Source organism: Haliotis rubra, unplaced genomic scaffold, assembly GCF_003918875.1.
Source record: "Haliotis rubra isolate DU_JTF1 unplaced genomic scaffold, ASM391887v1 Scf103, whole genome shotgun sequence".
NCBI classification, from domain to species: Eukaryota; Metazoa; Mollusca; class Gastropoda; order Lepetellida; family Haliotidae; genus Haliotis; species Haliotis rubra.
The window spans coordinates 1,926,136-1,942,670 of record NW_025764926.1 but is presented as its reverse complement, the minus strand read 5'-3'; the positions used below and the strand labels follow the sequence as shown (position 1 = coordinate 1,942,670).

The 16,535-nt window shown below is 40.2% G+C and overlaps 1 protein-coding gene across 1 annotated transcript; it reads right to left on the bottom strand.

Moving 5' to 3' along the window:
- Nucleotides 1–1,060: 1,060 nt before the first annotated feature.
- Nucleotides 1,061–11,383, bottom strand: LOC124272729 (carboxypeptidase B-like). Its single transcript, XM_046707938.1, has 10 exons — nt 11,300–11,383; nt 10,843–10,927; nt 9,917–10,132; nt 9,252–9,353; nt 8,273–8,377; nt 6,064–6,174; nt 5,547–5,637; nt 3,406–3,611; nt 1,595–1,679; nt 1,061–1,265 (listed from the first exon to the last, which is right to left on the bottom strand). Exons 1-10 carry the CDS (start codon nt 11,365–11,367, stop codon nt 1,081–1,083), a joined length of 1,254 nt encoding a protein of 417 aa, XP_046563894.1. The 5' UTR covers nt 11,368–11,383; the 3' UTR covers nt 1,061–1,080.
- Nucleotides 11,384–16,535: the final 5,152 nt, after the last annotated feature.

The following is a 16,535-nucleotide window of genomic DNA, read 5'->3' as shown; positions in this document are numbered from 1 at the left end:
TTTAACCACTAGGCTACCCCACCGCCCCCTATCTGATTACAAAGCTTATTATACTGTGTACAGTGTGCCTCACGCAGCATTCAAGCACCACAGCAGAAAGTAGATATTGAAATTATGTGTCATTTAATGCTGACAAAAACATTAAAGAGGGGAGCTCATGAACATACATACGGTTCATTACCACCAGGCTGGCTCCGGGAAAGGACTTGGGATCGGGGTCTACTCCCATTTGTGAGAACTCTCAATTGTGAGACTCCCAGTTGTGAGACAGTGGAGTAGGTAATTAACAAAGAAAACACACCATATTCCCCTATCTGATAGAATGGATTAACCCTAGCTAATTAGGGATTAGCTATGTAACTGAACCTTGTGAACGGAACAGAAGTGGTGAATAATCACATTTCATTAGATAAACATTATTTTCAATATTAGGATGTTTACAGAAATATTGGGGAAGAAATTGATGTCTAAGGACATGGAGGTGGAGGATTGGGGCAATCGTTTCGCTCTGGCAGAATTTACCAGTGCTCGTGAATGTTGACGCTAGTGGTAAAGGAACTAGACCTGCATTACTTCGGGCTTTCCTCCAACATTAAGCAGACACGCCCTGATATAACTGGAATACCGTTCAAAGCAGCATTAATAACTACAACGCATCATCTACGTGGATGTTAGAAATATTTCAGACAGAAGCACTAATGTGCTTCTATAGTAATATAATAATGGCACTAAGGGTAGGCATACGTCCTTACAAGTGCAATGACACACACGCACGTGCGTGCACGTCAGAATGTAAATGCAGTCTTAAACGCGACATTAATCCCCATTCGGGTCACCAAATATTTTTTTATTCATAATCTATTTATATACAGCTAGGCTGGAACACAGGCGCTTTGTTTTCTCGATCACTGGATGTCAATATCAACGGCACATCGTATTATCAATCTCAACCCCCTGGGGATCATACAACTCTTGCAGCCATTTAGGCCCACCAACGTTTGAATAATGCAATACAGAATGCACGGTATTGTGCTACAGATGAAAGAAAACAAGCAGTTGCCTCGGTATAACAAACATTTACTATGACATGTTAATGCTACTCATATAAGCCAGCACGCCCGCCAGCGTTTCCTCTCCTGAAGGGACTATTTGGTCTGGCGGAAGCAGAAATCCATATTTTCCCGTGTCACGCAGTTCAACACCGACAGAGTACTTGATATCAGCCACACCGTATGTCCAGTCCGCACTACTTCCGGAAGCCACATCTAGCAAAACAACACGTGATCATTTCAACAAGTTCGTTTATACGGACAAAATGTGAGAAAATGCAAGTGTCCGCTTAAGTGAGGTTCGACTACATAATTTTAAGATTATATTGTTAACATCTCAAAGCATTGAAAAGTCCCCTGATAGGAGCTATAGCTTGTCAATGAATCTGAATCTCTTTCAAACGTATCAGTAACACACCAAGCAGATAAACCTAATGTATGATCTATAAATCAAATTCACCCTAACATATTTAAGAATCCTTATCAATATATTTTAAATAAGCATCCACTTCCGCTCATACGTCAACAGATCGTAATATACGTACATATTATGTTGGCAATGGAACCGTACTTGTACTTGGTTCCATGGACCGCCTCAATGGCACCCACTGCTGCAGCTGAAGTCACGTTCTGAAGTGAAAATAGACCAAACTCGGGTTTACTATCATCTCATTTTTTTCATTACGTAATGTTCCTTATGATTGATGACTTGGGGCGTAGTGGGCGAACTGGCGCCAGGCTAGTGATCCAGCGAGGTTGAGGTGTCGGGATCGAGCCCACCTGTGACCGGGTGTAAAAACCTTGGAGTCAACTTTGTGTGCAGACTCTTTCAGTGTTGTCACAACCCCTAGTGTACAGCACACAACCCTGTGCACTTAAAAGAACCCACGAATCCGTTGGTATATGACCAGATGGTGGCCACACGAATACGTGCAAACACCTAGTTGCGGGTACAGCAACGTGCAGTGAACTTGGACAAAGTACTGTGACTATGTGCCCCAGTCCATCCAGCTGTGAATGGGTACCTCATTAGGATGGGAAAGCCACAATAACTCGATGCGCTGCCGTTGAGATTGACATCCAATGATCGAGGGAAAAGACAAAGCGCCTTTGAACAGTTGAGCTGGATATCGGCGCTATACAAATGTTAGTATGTATGTACTATGGTAAAATATGTATGCACTATCCACACTGATTAATTTCTGTAACAACCGAACACAAGTTGTGATAAGTACTTTTTTATGAAGTTATTGTTACTATAGGAAAAATTCTTTGTGGAAAACCATATATGAAAAGAAATAATAAAATAGAAGATTTCAATCATAAATGGGGTGATGAATTTAAAATGTACCCAATTTACCTGAGGTCATATTTCTCTTTTATTGACTTATATATGTGTATTAACATGATATTGATACCTGTACATCATCCATCTATCTGTACATCACTGTTCTACATATCATGACGTTGTAATCCTGGGAACCAATAAAAAAAAATAATAATAATAATTTTAAAAAAGTACTTTTTTATGAAGTTATTGTTACTATAATAGACTGTCAGATAATGTATTAACATTATTTGTATGTATGCTACATTTGTATGTCGATGTAGTTTCTTTGATGGTTTGATACGGAGATAATAGTTCCGTCAGTCTGTCTTTTTCACCGTGTTGCAAACATACAAACTGATGCATTATGCATGTAGTGTATTTTCAAAACTATACACCCCAACAAATTCTTCTACAGTAACGTTAACTGTGTTGGGTCTGTTTGAGTGATGTCAATTCTTGAGCCTCCAGACCATTTGACATTTATCCAATCGTTTACCTGAATTTAGATGCGAAACCATGTCACATTGAGGCCCAGGTGAAATTCGTAAAAAACAAAAAGTGCAACGTGTGAAATCATGTGATTGTTCCGCCGTTGTGCTGAGCCTGATACAACCATCAACTGATAACTAAACTAAAATTACGTATGTGTGCGTTTTTGTGTGTGTGCGCTTTTTTTTTTTTTGGTCTTGATCTGATTTTGTTTTGGTTTTGGTTTTTTTTCGGTTGTATTTTTGTTGTTGTGTTTGTTTTGGGTTGTTTTTTATGTTGGTGCATTTTCTTTTTGCATTTTTAACATATTATTTTTTGGTGTGTGTGTGTATATAATTTAAGTATGACTTGTGTCTAACAGTGTATCTACGTGCGCGTGTGCGTGCGTGCGTTCGTTTTGTGTCTGTGTGCCAACTGGTCAGCCAACTGGGGTTTTTTTAACTTTTGAGAAGAAACAATAAGACAGTTGATGCTCCACTCACACTCTCTAAAGGTTCGAATCACATGCAGGACAATTCAGTACAAACGGTGACGCACCTGTGCTGCAGCATCTTTAGGCAAATCAGTGGTGTACCCCCAAGGTGTCATCCACAACTGAGAGAAGCTGTGGAAGTCAATAAAGCCAACGATGTTGATGGTTTCGTTCTGAATGTAGTTGGCGATGCCGCCGACCACCTTCTCAGAGAACGCCGATGGACCACAGTAGGAATCAGAGCAGGGGTCAGTGCTCGCACCTGGCACCTCTGAAAATGTCGAGATGAATGAGTGAATGAGGTTTGGTGTAACACCGTTTTGAACAATATATCAGTTTCATCACTGTATGTCAGATAGGTGGGACTAAAGCTCGAGGTAATTTACCGCCCGTGAAATCCCGCCCCCAAGTGTGTGAGTACGCCCTTTTAGCAACATTCTATATTCCAGCAATATCACGGCGGCGGGCACCAGAAATGGACTTAACACATTGTACCCATGTGGAGAATCGAACCCGGGTCTTCAGCGTCACGAGCGAACACTTTAACTACTAGGCTACCACCCCACGACCAGCCATGGGTATGTTGATGAAATACACATTAAGGAGGGCGTATGTAGGATCGGATCCCATGGTCACATGTGCCAGGAACACTACAGGGATGCAATTCAGCCCAGCAGCGCCTTAGATGACTTGACCTCCGTACTTAAAACATAATTGATAATGGACCATAGTAAATTTCGATTTTGCGGCATTTCAACAGAATAAAAATCAATCTTGATTGGGCAGTCATTGCTATTTGCTTTCAACCGAGTGACAGTAGGTTTAATGGAGATACTAAATTCTATTCTCTACTGTAAACATTTTTCACCACGCACATGTATGGATATTCCATGTAGCGATACACATGAAGCAGCAGACCCGCGAAGGTCCGGGTTAGCATTGGTCTTCAGTAACCAATGCTTGTCTTAAAAGGCGACTAACGCGATTGGGTGCTATACAACATGTATTGTATTAGGTACCAAAATGACGCCATGTTATTGTAAACCTTAAACTTTATATATGCCAACTTAGGTTGACATATGGCACTGTTCACACTCCTACCCAGAGTTCCATGCAGCCAGCCAGCATAGTACCTCTGCCACAGGCCAGAAAGATGTGACGATTCGTCACATCTTGCATCGTCCATTCAATATAATGTACATATTTCTTAACTCTATTTTTGACGAGTCTACACATCTATTTCGATTTGTTTGCATAAGTTGTACGGCTTCACGTGCTGTCATCGAAGCCGACGGAGCGCAAACGATGCAGCCAGCTTGACAGCTAAATATGTATTGTCATAAACCTTACTGTCGTAGTTGTGGAAGAATATATATGTAACACTGTAAAACATTGTGAAGAGCGCGCCGAAAAGCTTGCGTAAGGCTAGTCTCTTCTTATTATGAATATGCGCGTTTGATTACAAACAAGAGAAAAGTCCGGTCACGTGATATGCAAATTAGCCTGTGGCAGTGATGTTATGCTAAGTCATCACTGCGCCGGAGTGTGGACCCGGTTCTCACCTCGACTTCCGGTTTGGACCGGATATGAGCTACATATTGGACTTCCTGCGACTGAAGTCACGTGTTCTCATTCCTAATGTACAGGACTACATTAACTATGAACAGAAACTCAACACAATGTCTAAACACCCTGTAGGAGCTGGGTATGACTACGGTGTATATCATGATCTCGACGAGGTACGTGTTCCAAATAACGAAAACAGGAACGCCATCTGTCTTTGTATTAACCTGGAATTGTATCAGGGTTATTTTCCCTTGCTTGACTTCCTTTTCTCGTAATTAGGGAAACAATGTACAAATATAGTTTGGCATCGGAATGTGCGTTTGAAAGTGAATGTGCGTCTGTGCCTGAGGCCGTGACATACTTCCATAAAGACCCGTGAAGATCCGGGTTAGAATTGATCTTCAGTAACCAATGCTTGCCGTAAGAGGCGACTAACGGGATTGGGTGGTCAGACTCGCTGACTTGGTTGACACATGTCATCGTATACAATTGCGTAGATTGATGCTCGTGCCGTTGATCACTGGACTGCCTGGTTGAGACTCGATTATTTACATACCGCTGCCTTATAGCTGGGATAGTGCGGCGTTAAACAACTAAACCAAAACCACAAACCAGCTTCAGTATCCAGCACAAAACCTACCGCACCAGTGGAAGTCCCAGTTTCTGTTAGGATCAACCCCGACACATTTCTGACCGTCACGCTTGCTTCTCGTCTTCCTCCACATCCGGTCCTGAAAAGGGTTCGAGAATAATCAAGTGTCTGATGGGAGGCCACGGAAAAATAAACATAATCCAAGAAGATAAAGCGATATTCGATGTTCGCGACACCGGTGGGAATATCGTTGCTACCGATTCCGCCTGTCGTAAATGAGCAATATCTTCATGTTTCAAAACAATAGATTAAATTGAAGATGAAATTTTCAGTATAGTGTGAACAAAAATGTAAGAAATGGGTAGAAAAGAAATCAAACTTATCCTTTGGAACCCAGTCATTTTATCAGTTTTAGCCGTTGGTTCAACGTCAATTAATGCGACGTTCATCAAACATATACTTATGGAATTTTTTACGATAGACAAAAACAGTTTAAAGGTATATTCTTCTTGCTATTTTGTACATGTTGAAGTTGTCGCCTTATTGGAATCTAAAAATAACTTACGGTTGTTCGGGTGTATTCGTAACCGTCGACGTTGACGACGGGGACGATGTAAATGTCAAAGGCTTTGAGAGTTGCCGTCACATCCGGGTTTTTCCCATTTTGTTCTAGAAGCTGATACAGGAATGACACAGAGGTGAACTACAGTACTGTACAGTACATGCATATTTTACAGTTATTGAAATACTAGTATGAATGACACACTTGTATTGATGTAGGTGTAAAACACTGATAAACAATTGTCATTTATTAGAATCTACACAGAAACGTCTATGTCATTTCGACATTCGTTTTACCTGGACAATAGTAACGTTTTACCTAGATGAGAGCGATGTTTTAACTGCACGAGGGTAAAGCTGTACGTGAACGATAGTAACGTTCTCTTGTTAATGTTTTGCCTGTACGATGGTCACGTTAAACGTAAACGAGATTAACATTTTACCTGCACGAGGGTTACGGTAAACGTGAACGAGATTAACGTTTTACCTGTACGAGGGTTACGTTAAACGTGAACGAGAGTAACGTTTTACCTGTACGAGGGTTACGTTAAACGTGAACGAGAGTAACGTTTTACCTGTACGAGGGTTACGTTAAACGTGAACGAGATTAACATTTTACCTGTACGAGGGTTACGTTAAACGTGAACGAAATTAACGTTTTACCTTTACGAGGGTTACGTTAAACGTGAACGAGAGTAACGTTTTACCTGTACGAGGGTCACGTTAAACGTGAACGAGATTAACATTTTACCTGTACGAGGGTTACGTTAAACGTGAACGAGAGTAACATTTTACCTGTACGAGGGTTACGTTAAACGTGAACGAGAGTAACATTTTACCTGTACGAGGGTTACGTTAAACGTGAACGAGAGTAACGTTTTACGTTAACGATTCATGTGGTTACGTTGAAAGTGAACGATATTAAAGTTTTACGTAGACGATGGTTACGTTAACGTGAACAAGATTAACCTGAGTTATCCCAGAGTAACGAGTTACCTGTACCAGACTAACTGTTTTCTTGTTTTACCGTTAGATCAATAACCCTGTAGCCGGATGCGTTTCGATACGGGACTCATCAAACAAGTGCCTCAATGCTTGAATTACACGCCCTGTTTTGTTTTGTGTATGAGCAGAAGCTTCGTTAGTTAGTGGACATGTATGTATTCTCCAACAACCATGTATACATACAGTAAACTTTAACGAAAACGCTTAAAAGAAACTGACGAATATAACGAACAGTGGTATATTTGTTTCCCGACACTTGCTGTATGTTTTCGTCAAACTATAACGAACTATGATTACAAGGAACTAAATATAATTGTCCCTTTGAATTAAAACCGCAGTTTGCTGTGAAAGTAAAATACACAGGCTATAGCCTATCCAGTGCAACATATGAGTAAAATATGCACATTATACATATTCGCACTTGTCCTGTCATGTACTAAATATAAGTAAAATAAACATATCATATAGAGAATACTACACGAGGTCTCATTACATACGAATTATACGAAACTCGTGACCTTCCTATGGTTTCTGACCTCGTTTTCGCTCGGTCAGATACCATAGGAAGGACCGATAATTCGTATGTAGTGAGACCGAGTATTTTATTCATTACTCACGTCTTACATACATTGAATTGACAAAATAGCGTATTTTTGTTGTTGTTATGGTTTCAAACCGAAACCGGTTTCATAAAGAGGTTGCGGAAGAATTTTGTTCTGAAGTTAACTTTTGCATGACGTCACACTGTATTGACGTCACTACGCCATTCACGTCTGTCCCCTTGGAAACCGACGTCACGATGCATGTCAGTTGTCATCGCCTCTTGTACAGCCTCCTACAGTTAACTACTCAGTAGCATCGTGTTTCTTGGTTTCACTCGGCTAACATCACTGGTGGAAACATTGCGTTTATGTTTTTCAACGGATATAATGTCTCAGTTCGACTCACAATTAAACAGCGACACGGCAACGTTCGCAATGTTTACATTCCCACGATGCATCTAAGTTGTAGAATGAATGAATTCACGTGTTTGTTATGAATGAACAAGTAGTTCCGTCACAACGTGACCTAACTGAGAGGTCATCGGTTATCCAATCAAATCGTTAGAATCTGAGGTCAAGTCGTTACGACACAGGTCAACTCGTGTGACGTACGAGACTAGTACTACCCATACGTTGACCACGTGGGTAATAAAGATATAAACGCACCTGTCCTGTCATGTATATCACTGTGGCAGGGGAGATCCATTCTCTGGCGTGGATGCCTCCCTCCAGCCATATTCCTTGTTTTCCTGGTCGAGAGTCCACTGAAATCTACACATTCATACAGTCACTTAAAAATGTCAGCATTCCTGTCAAGTTAGGAAGCAAACGAACAATAGTGAAATGAATGAAGACCCAATTCGTGACATTGGAATTCCCTTAAGTAGAAAACACTTTTGTTACAACAAAAAGTTAAAACTGGATCATTAACAGAAAACCTCACTGTCTTTAATAATAGAGTATAGAAATAAAAGACATTTGTATATTGGTTGATTCCTTCTTTGTTTGTTGTTTAACGACGCACTCAGCAATATTCCACCTATATGGCGGCGGTTTGTAAATATCGAGTCTGGACCAAACAATCCAGTAATCAAGAGCATGTCTATTGAGCGTCGATGACATGTCAACCAAGTCATCGAGCCTGACCACACGATCCCATTAATCGCATCTTATGACAAACATGGGTTGCTGAAGACTGTCAAGAGCATAAATAATTATGCATCATCCGAACAACATATCCCGAATAAAGTCGGTCCGGTAATGTACTGTTTGAAGCGTTCGCTCGTCTCGCCGAAGGACCGGGTTCCTCAAATGTGTACAATGTGAAGCCCATTTCCGTCTTATTGCTGGACTATTGCTAAAACATATTCACTCACTTATCCCTAAAACGTATTGTGTAAATTTCAAAACATTTTTATCATTATAGGATATTTATATAGCGCACATATCCACGCAACTAGTGCTTGCTCAGGGCGCTGAAAGCACTGTCGATGCGATGTACAACTTAGCGTGTCAAGAATACATGTTTAATCATATATATGTTTGTTGCCTAAACAGTCTTTATTGGACCTTTGTTGAGCCTCAACAAGCACTGTAGTGACATATGTGTTGGCGTTGTGTTTTACAGTTTAGGGTTAGGCATCACCTTGATTCCATTCAACTGGCGGCCTTCAAACGACTGGGTGATAGGGAACATCTGAGCTATATCAGAATACTGAGAAACGATGTCCTTCATCCAGTCCATGATCTGAAAAAGACAGAAAATAACATTTGAAATGTCTTACTTCATGAAACCGATGTATTTATAAATTATATTATTTATATGCTTACGGAAACGTCTCCAATAGTAGTAACGAAAATGGATCTTTACTGAAAGAAAATCCATGGTATACTTAATGGAAATATGTCACGGCCTCGGTTTTTTTGTAAACAGCTTGCACGCATACTCTTTCAAACGCACATTCCGATACCAAACTAGATTTTTGCAGTGTTTCCCTAATTTCGAGAAAGTGATTTGGTTTGGTAAATGTTTAACGCCGCGCTCAGCAACATTACAGCTATATGGCGACGATCTGTAAATGATCGAGTCTGGACCAGACAATCCAGTGATCAACAGCATGAGCATCGATCTACGCAATTCGATACGATGACAGGTGTCAACCAAGTCAGCGAGCCTGACCACCCGATCCCGTTAGTCGCCTGTTCCTACAAGCATGTCGAGAAAGTGACATCAAGAAAAGTTAAAATAACAATTCCAGGCTGCTCTAAAAGACAGATAGCGTTCCTGTTTTCGTAATTTGGAACACGTACCTCGTCGAGATCATGATATACACCGTAGTCAAACCCAGCTCCTACAGGGTGTTTGGACATTGTGTTGAGTTTCTGTTCATAGTTAATGTAGTCCTGCACATTTGGAATGAGAACATGTGGCGTCAGTCGCAGGGAGTCCAATATGTAGCTCATATCCGGTCCAATTCGGAAGTCGAGGTGAGAACCGGGTCCGGAGCTTCTGTGCCATATGTCAACCTAAGTAGGCATACATAAAGTTTTAGGTTTACAATAACATGGTGTCATTTTCGTACTCAATACAATACGTTGTGTGAGATAAACCATGTGTTTAATTTTATATCAAATGTAAAACAAAAACATTGATTTGTCCAATCATTACTATACTGCCACTAGCAACAGAGATATTAATCACTATTTGTGGTTCATTGTTCGTGAATGGTGTAATGTAACAGGGCATTGGGTCCTGGAAGTTTCAGATGTCTGTCTGACCCACTGAAAATATAACAGGACCCATAGAAGAAAAATCGAACACACGTTTTAGATTTGACAAAAGCCTAGATATCATTTGACTGACATTGCACGATACAGTTTCCATATTTAAAATGCGCGTTTATTGATTCTCTTGAAAATAATATCCTTATTTAATCAAACTCTTATGACTTCTACCACAAGTGCAGAGATCAAACATTTCTATTTAATGAAACCTAACTTAAATGCTTTTTGAATTACTTTAATGTTTTCAGACCCAATTATGTTTACGACTCTGGCCAGTGCTTATTTGTAGTACATATAAGTCCTTCACGTTGCATCAGTGATCTTGCAACTTTAATCATGATAAATTAATCACAAGCTGCATTGTACACAATACTTTAATGATGTAATTTCGTATAAAACATTGGCCTGCCGTGTAACATAAATAATAATAATAATGATCAATATCAACTCACTCTTTTCTTCTCCAAGTATTGTTGAAATTGTTCGAGTTGATGGAACTCAGCTTCATTGTCGGGTGTCACCCGAATAACTTTGTGCCTGTATTGATAGATAAGACGACATTACAGTCACAAGCGAATAAGAGAAAACTCACTCTTTCGTGAGATTGGGTAAGTTGATGGAACTCAGCTTCATTGTTTTTACAGTTAAACCATAACGGGTCAGCTTGAAATGAAAGCCAAGTCCGGGTCAAGCGCTCAAGTGAAACCCACTAGTGGGGGTGACAAATCTGCAAACGTCGATCCGTTGAGTTCTGGCATGAATTAATTAGCAGCGAAATGATCCCCTCGTGACAACGAAAACATGCATTGTTATGGCAAATGTATTCCGCGCAGACCCATACGTTGTAAATACCACATGAAACTTTGAAATTATTCTACTTCTAAATGATTATAATGTGAAAATCCTTACCCATCGTAACGAACTTTTTCAGCAAACAAAGTGCCGACGCAACACACTAAAAGTATAAGACGGAGCATGTCTCCCTGCCTCACTCCAGCCTTTGGTGGTTAATAATAAGATATTGACCGACACGCCTTATCACCTGGTGTGAACAGTCAGGTGAATTTGAAACAATACACCAATGCATGTGATAGACGTTCAAAGCTCAGGTAAACGATTGTAAGCATAATCGCAGGATATAGGATTTCCTATATAGCCTGTGAAGAGCATGACTGAGCTGAAATCGGCAGTGTAATGTGCGAATACTTGTTAGGGAACGAAAGGTTAAGTATTGAAGGGTTGTGGTTGGACCTGAGTCAAGAGTGGGGATATTTGGGTCGGTGAATAAGAACACTATTTCATTTTCCATAAAACAGGACATGCAGCATGTCCCCCGAATAATGAATTTCGGGTGTTCGGGTATTGGCGAATGGGTGGGTAAAACCTAGAGACATTGTATTTCACGTTTTTCGAGGTTTGTTTCATTTTCTTTTTTTTCTGAAACATTGTAAACAGCAACAACAAATACCTTTCCACGTCCATAAGAAATCTTTATTAATAGCAGAGTCGGTTGTACAATCGAATTGTAAATCCATTAAAGAATGCAGTCCTGTAAAGGTCCGGGTTCACAATAATCAAATTGATAAGCTTAAATAGCTGAAAGAAATACACTAAACGCCAAACCGAAACGTTACCCTCCTTCCTTAATGACGGAGGTACCTATTTACAGCTGGCGTTGTGATGCGTAGACGTCCATTTCATGGTCTGTCTACGGTGACCCTAGTCTGTCTAAAGCCCTTAATAAGTCTTATAACCATGATACAGTGGCATCCCAGGGCGTTGGCAACAGCATTGTATGTCGACCCCATCTGCACCATGGCTCTTCTCTCTCTTCAGCTGTTAATCGTGGCATATTTCTCGTACCTGTGTATCATATCATGCATTCTGGTCTCTCTCTTTATACCCTATAGAATCATTCTACATGTGAAATGGATGCAGATACTGCTTGAATATTGCTGGGAATGCCATTGTTAGGAATGCCATTGATCACTACTGACTGTGGAATATTTATTGTCGTTATTATGTACAAAGTCACACATAACGTATGATGGGTATTCACACTTGTAATTGGAAGCTGGTACCGAAGATAAAAAATAGCTACGACTTTCCTGATGATATTTAGCTTTTTTTTATTGGGGTAGGATAGGAGTGAGTATGCTATGGGCAATGCTTTCTCAACAATGTCAGCCAAGTTCCTGATGAAAGGAGACATGGATGGCCTTTTACTCTAAGGTGGCAACATGTTGTGCAATTGTGATTCCAATAATACCTTAGACCTTTGGGAATACGAGGGTTAGGCCTATCTGGTCAGCATATTGGATATACTACTCCTTTCAATATTCTAATTGAGAGGAGTTTTCAAAGTTACATAATTGTAATATCCACTGACAAGACAAAGAACCCAGATATGTTATCATCGGGTATGTGGCTACAACCCGTCAGTCATCACCACGCTATCAGTATGCATTGTACATGTCCTATATTAACCCAGCAAGTGTAAACAGTGGCTGTCTGGTTGATGGACTATATTAATAGTGAGGATGATTACACAATGCCATGTAGAAAGTGGTCAGTCGCGGTGGCTGAGCGGGTTTGGCGGCCGGCTTTGTGTGATGGCGATTTGGTGCCTGACTCTGAGGGTATGGGTTCGAATCCCGGATGGGACTCAAACCAAAAAAGTACTAGAAGTGTAATCCCAAATATAACATATGCTACAATAGTGAGAATGATCAAAGAGTTACGAGGAGTTGTAAAGAACTGTCCATTCTGTACATTCTTAACCATGGATGTAATAATACAGTCTGATCATTTATTGCTGTACGTAAAACGAATATTAATGTTCTAAAAATCAAAACTTCATGTTCAAATTACATGTCCTTGTAACAGAAAAACACTTTGTTTTCATGCAATTGGTTTAAGTGGTGGGTACTTCCTGCAGGGCAACACATGCCTACAATTTTCTCAAACGCCACGTGTCGCCACTGATGTACAGGGGCCTGTAAATATCCATGCACTGTTTTGGATCTTACGCCAAACAGAATCTGTTTTGGTAGACAAGCGAGGCACTTTTATCTCAGACCTGGACGTAATACATTTACATGTTTCAGGAGTGGGTCTAGTTATAGAAAAAAATGTGGATTAAATTAACAAGAACGTTACATGAAAGTTTCAATTGTTTTCTTGTAATACGACACATGATCAAGACATGTGATAAGATGACTTTGCCTGATAACAAGTCAGTCCGTAACAGTACACATCTTGGTCAGCGTGTGATTAATACATGCATATACCTGTCACCTCTAGGACAGTCCGGAAGACCAATGTTTATATCAGTTGATCTGTGTTATCTTCAAGCTGCTGACAAGTGATAGTCTGTTTGTAAATGTACGTTGTAACTAGGGTGAGTGAGTGAGTTTTACGCCGCACTCAGCAATATTCCAGCTATATGGCGGCGCTCTGTAAATAATCGTGTCTGGACCAGACAATCCAGTGATCAACAACATGAGCATCGATGTGCGCAATTGGGAACCGATGACATGGATCAACCAAGTCAACGAAACTGACCACCCGATCCCGTTAGTCGCCTCTTACGACAAGCATAATCGCCTTTTATGGCACGCACATGGGTTGCTGAAGACCTATTATACCCCGGACCTTCACGGGTTGTAACTAGGGATGCCACGATACATAGATACATCGATGCATCGATACTTTTTTCTAAGACGATACAATTATCGATACATTCAAAGCTGTATTGATATTTAGTTTTGAAAGTACCGGTTTAAATATGTTTCTGCATCGTTTACATTTTGTATCATGGTTTTTTTATGTTATGAGAGTTATAAATGATTATTTTTCATGCACAAAGACGGGAAATTAGAACTTTTTAATCTCTTAGAATAAAAACTGTTGATCTTTTCATGGACAATTATAAAATATGAAATATTAATGTTCAAAATGAAACTAAATTTACGCAATAATGCCGCGAAAATATCGTGATACGTATCGATTAATGAAACTTATGTATCGTGACATCCCTACTACAGCCAAATCGTAATCGGAATATTTACATTAACAGCGACGTGGCATGTCTTATATTTCCCTTTGCACTTGGCTGAAACTTATAGGCATGAACTAAATCATATCATGTTATTATATTTACCTTAACACTTGGCTTACACTTATAGGCATGAACTAAATCATATCATTTTATTGCATTTACCTTAACGCTATGCTTAAAATTATAGGCATGAACTAAATCAAATCATTTTATCATATTTACCTTAACGCTAGGATAAAATGTACAGGCATGAACTAAATCATATCATTATATTATATTTACCTTTAAAACACTAGACTATAACAAATCTAGGAAAAAACGACTACCTTTATTATAAATAGTATTTCCGAACCGGTGGGGCAAAATGTGCTCACCTTTTCGCGAACACTTGGTATCGTAACTATTTGATTGTGATTTATAAACGCGTGCTTATGGTTTTGTCAGAATCGTACAATGGATTCTACTTTTATCATTTTGTATGACGGCGGAATTATTCCATCCTTCCATTGGCATCTCATGTAGATGTCAGTACCATTATTCTATGTGCATTTGTTATCATTCAAACGAGACTTAAGAGTATTTTCGTCAGACAAGCATATCTCCGTTATAACTCGCCAAGTAGAGACTAACTGATTCAAAGAGTTATTCAAGGAATTATAAAACTTGGACGCCTCTTCAGCATAATTACAGCCATTGGGCAGGGGACATCATGCACTGTACTGTTCATGGGAGAATCGAACGCCAACGGCAACGCCAACGCTTTAATCACAAGGCTAATGGAATAAAGACTCTTTCATGGAGTTCCATGTCGTATCTGGATCAGAAAGCTGAACCAATATGCTCCATGTGATGTAAGAACAACCTATGTTCTTTTTGTGAGATGGACATGTACGAATGCTGCGATGGCTGAGTGGGTTAGATCGCTGTGTGCTGGCGAGTATGTTCCTCGCACTGAAAGAGTGGGTACGTATCCTGGATGAGACTGAGCCCCCAAAGTTACTGTAATCTGCTCTTTACCGAGATGTAATCCCAGTACAACATGTTACATATGACCACTTTCTAAAACGCATTGTGTATGTCAGTAGTGCAGCGAGATTTGCTGTGTGATTGTTTGGGGAGCAAATACCTTACTGGTTTTTTGCCTGTCCTTCAGCGTTTTGCTTCCTCGTCGAATTTGAGGCACAGGTGAGGTCTGGGAGGAAATCATTCCGGTACATTAATAGCGTGACTCCTTGCCAGCAACGAGATAGGTTCCAAGCTGCCATTCTCACTGTGGTTGACTCTTAACTATCATCAAGGTCAGGCTCGCTGACTAGGTTGACACCTGTCATCATATCCCAGTTGAGTAGATCGATGCTCATACTGTTGATCACTGGATTGTCTGGTCCAGACTCGATTGTTTACAGACCACCGCCATATAGCTGGAATATTGCTGAGTGCGGTGTGAAACTAAACTCACTCACTTAACTATCATCAGAAGTATATTCCGTTTGGTGTAAAGGAAATAGTTGTGAAAATTATATGAATGAATCACAGAAATCGGTCATGACACCAGGTGTTCGCTAAAAGTGAAAGCCTGTTTTGTCCTAACGCTAACACCCACCATTCACGAAATTTGCCAACCAGCCGGAAATACTTGCAAATAACAGTAACGTATTCTGAAGAGCCTCTGTCATTGTTCGTCCGTTGGACAATTATTGATATATCATTTAGCTCCTATTGTTCGCCCAGTGAGGGATGCATGTTCAGCAGGCCTGAGCTGTTCTTCCTGCAGCCTCGACGAAGTTAGGGCATGGTACTAGGCTAATCAAATACCGTTTTGTTTTGTTTTTTTGGGGGGGGGTTGGTTTTTTTATTCCAGCATAATGGGTACGTGCAGGCATCAGCTTGTTGTACAAGCTTCATAACAAAGTTCAAGGAGATGGACATTGAAAAGTGTAATGAAGTAATTCTATGCCTGTACAGATATACAGTATTATATCAAACTGATGTATAAAACCAGATACCGGTTTGTTGCGAGCAGCGCTTAGCCCTTGTGTATATAAAGGGAGATAACCATGATTAGCGGTTGGTTTCGAAATCACA

What these genes read in the sequence shown, in the direction of transcription:
- LOC124272729 (XM_046707938.1), bottom strand. Translation starts at nt 11,367, where the DNA reads ATGCTCCGTCTTATACTTTTAGTGTGTTGCGTCGGCACTTTGTTTGCT. An exon ending in CTGGGACTTCCACTGGTGCG is followed by an intron (nt 3,612 to 5,546) that starts GTAGGTTTTGTG and finishes CGACATTTTCAG; the next exon opens with AGGTGCCAGGTGCGAGCACT. An exon ending in CTAAAGATGCTGCAGCACAG is followed by an intron (nt 1,680 to 3,405) that starts GTGCGTCACCGT and finishes TTTTCACTTCAG; the next exon opens with AACGTGACTTCAGCTGCAGC.